Source organism: Morus notabilis, unplaced genomic scaffold, assembly GCF_000414095.1.
Source record: "Morus notabilis unplaced genomic scaffold, ASM41409v2 C11467987, whole genome shotgun sequence".
NCBI classification, from domain to species: domain Eukaryota; kingdom Viridiplantae; phylum Streptophyta; class Magnoliopsida; order Rosales; family Moraceae; genus Morus; species Morus notabilis.
This window is the reverse complement of record NW_010387542.1, coordinates 1-2,562: the sequence shown is the minus strand read 5'-3', so window position 1 is coordinate 2,562 and position 2,562 is coordinate 1. Positions and strand designations below refer to the sequence as shown.

The following is a 2,562-nucleotide window of genomic DNA, read 5'->3' as shown; positions in this document are numbered from 1 at the left end:
AAAAAAAAAAAAAAAAATAGTTAAACGACAATAAAGTGAAAAACTACATTAATTGGAAATACGACATCAGAAAAAACAACTAACACAAAATCGATGACCTTCACAACGATAACCACCCCTAAATTAAGAAAAAATAAATAAGAAAGGGCGTAAATTGATAATACGACAATATTATTGGAAATAATGAAAACCCTGATAAAAATGACAACCATACAAGAAACGAGGAAAAAAATAATTAAAGGGAAATTAAATGCGATGGAATCGATGATCTACTTAAAGAAACAGTAAATAAGCCAAACCTCAATCTGTGGATACAGTCATTCATAATAAAGTTTGCATTCTTTCTTGCCGCATGTATGATATTACATTATTCTAATGTAAAAGTTGCAAATTATTGACCACGTGAGGAGATAGTACTTTGTAATTAGTTAAAAACTTATCTCTGGTTCTTTGAAACACAAAAACATGATCATCGACTATTCTCCAGCTCCATTATTAGTTCTCCACTTTAATCACTCGTTTCAAATGGAGATGCTGTTCGGAACACCCTTGCCGGTGACACCGGAGCCCGAAAACGGCTTCAAAAGCTCATATGGCGCAACCCCAGCTCCAGTTCTGTTCTTCAATTCAGCATTAGCATTCCTCTCGTCGATAATCCCTTCAATCTCCTTCAACCTCCCGCTGAACTGCTCGAAAGCCGCCTTTATATACGGATCTTCGCTCCACGACGGCTCCGACATCTCCCCGATGTACTCCTCATCCGGTGAATGGCTAGACAGCACATCCAAAATGGTCATCACTTTCGTTGCCTGAATTTTCGTCGGCAGGCACTGCAAAAGCGTGCCTTCAGGCTTCTCCAAGAAGTACTTCCACTCCTCCGGTTTCGGGTCTTCCGTCGGGACGTTGGTTCGCGCAATAGTGGCCCTGTTGGGGAAGTACCCTGCGTAGTCATACTGTCCGAAGTTGACGGCTGCATGGTGGCCTGATGTTACCCAAATCATTGTTGTGACGATTTCTATCAGGTCTTGAGGTGTCTTCAAAACGGGCCACCATGGCTCGTCCTTTTTGTCCGCGTGACCGACGGTTCGGATTTCTGTCCACCATGCTTGGAGCTCTTCGTCGGACTCCACTTGGCTTGCGCTTGAGTAATAGTGGTTGACATAGTTAGTCACCCATTGTTTGGTGGCGTCCCAGATAAGGAGACCATCGTTGGCAAAAGGGTAGTCTTCAATTGTTAGCTTTAGCCCATGCGGTGCACTTGGGTCCTCAACAGCCAGTCCTCTACAAAATATGACAATAAAAAGAAAATTAAGATCATTAATTTGTTTCGTAGTAATCCCAATTCAATGAGAAATCGCCTATAGTGAGTTTTTTCTCTTCTCTTTTTTTCCCCTTAAATAAAACTTGGGACGGGCATTGAGTGGCTCATCAGAAGGTGCCGACCTAATTGGGATGTTCTATTGTTTTTGGTGTTACCTGCTGATGAGGTCAGCTGGCAACCCCTCATTGTCGAATCGCCACAACTTGTCGTAGGCATCGGAGCTGAGCTGAATGGAGTATTTATCAGGAGAGAATGTGCTTTCAATGATGCCACCTGCGTTGATTAGGAGTTGGCGTGCAAGACCATTGATCTGCATTGTGTATCTAAAGTGTGGGTTCAACAATCTAGCTATTGGGTGCATTGAACTCAGCTGCCTGTTTGTTGCTATTATATAAGGTTCCGTGCAACAATGTGTCCTTAGCCTGGAAATTATAATAGAAGAATTCATCAGGTCCAATCTTAAAACGAATTTACAGAAATTAGCACTATATACAGATAGTGAAAACGAATTAAGTTGGGATTAAGTCTCGTTGTTGTTATAGTACTATATACAGATAGTGGTAATAACAAATATGTAAAATATACCAGTGACTAACGAGCTGATGAATGCCAGAATCATGGGCAAGAACATGAGCTTTGGCAATCCTCCAAAGCCAGACACCAGTGGCATCCCAGCAAGGTGTAAAGACTTGCTTCCACTGCGGCTTTTCGTCGATCGGCGGCCGAGTCAGCTCAATGGCCAGAGGCCTCAGCGTACCTTGTGGGGTTAGGAAAAACAGTGCCCGTGATCCGTACAGTGTTGTGCCGCTAAGTTGTCTTACTTTCTCCACATATGGTAATAGCAGGTCATTGTAATCCAATATGAACAACTTCTTTTGTTTTATAGCCTGCACATTTTATTTCATTGTTTGTGATATTACATAAAATGGTAAAATAATAATGATGACGATAATTGGGATGACAGGAAAGTTAAAGATATTATTAAAATATATATTAATTGCCCTTTGTGGTACCTCATCTACAGACATAAGACCACCTATTTCTTTCTCAATTATTTCTGTAGTGATTGCAGACTCTGGCGGGCCGTAGATACTCGGATCGAGGTTACTCTTCAAGGGCCATTCCTGCACAATCCATTATAATATTTAAACCGCAGAAGTATATATATGGTAGGTATGTGACTTATTAATTTAGTAAATATTCAACCCCTTCTAATTATCTTTTCAACTTTTCATTAAAAA

The 2,562-nt window shown here is 40.8% G+C and overlaps 1 protein-coding gene across 1 annotated transcript; it reads right to left on the bottom strand.

Moving 5' to 3' along the window:
- Positions 1-312: 312 nt before the first annotated feature.
- Positions 313-2,454, bottom strand: LOC21383974 (linoleate 13S-lipoxygenase 2-1, chloroplastic; the record flags this gene model as incomplete). The annotated part of the gene is made up of 4 exons (XM_010114914.2): positions 313-1,281; positions 1,477-1,743; positions 1,907-2,208; positions 2,335-2,454. Coding segments are annotated over 4 exons (1,449 nt in total), but the record flags the coding sequence as incomplete, so codon positions are not given.
- Positions 2,455-2,562: the final 108 nt, after the last annotated feature.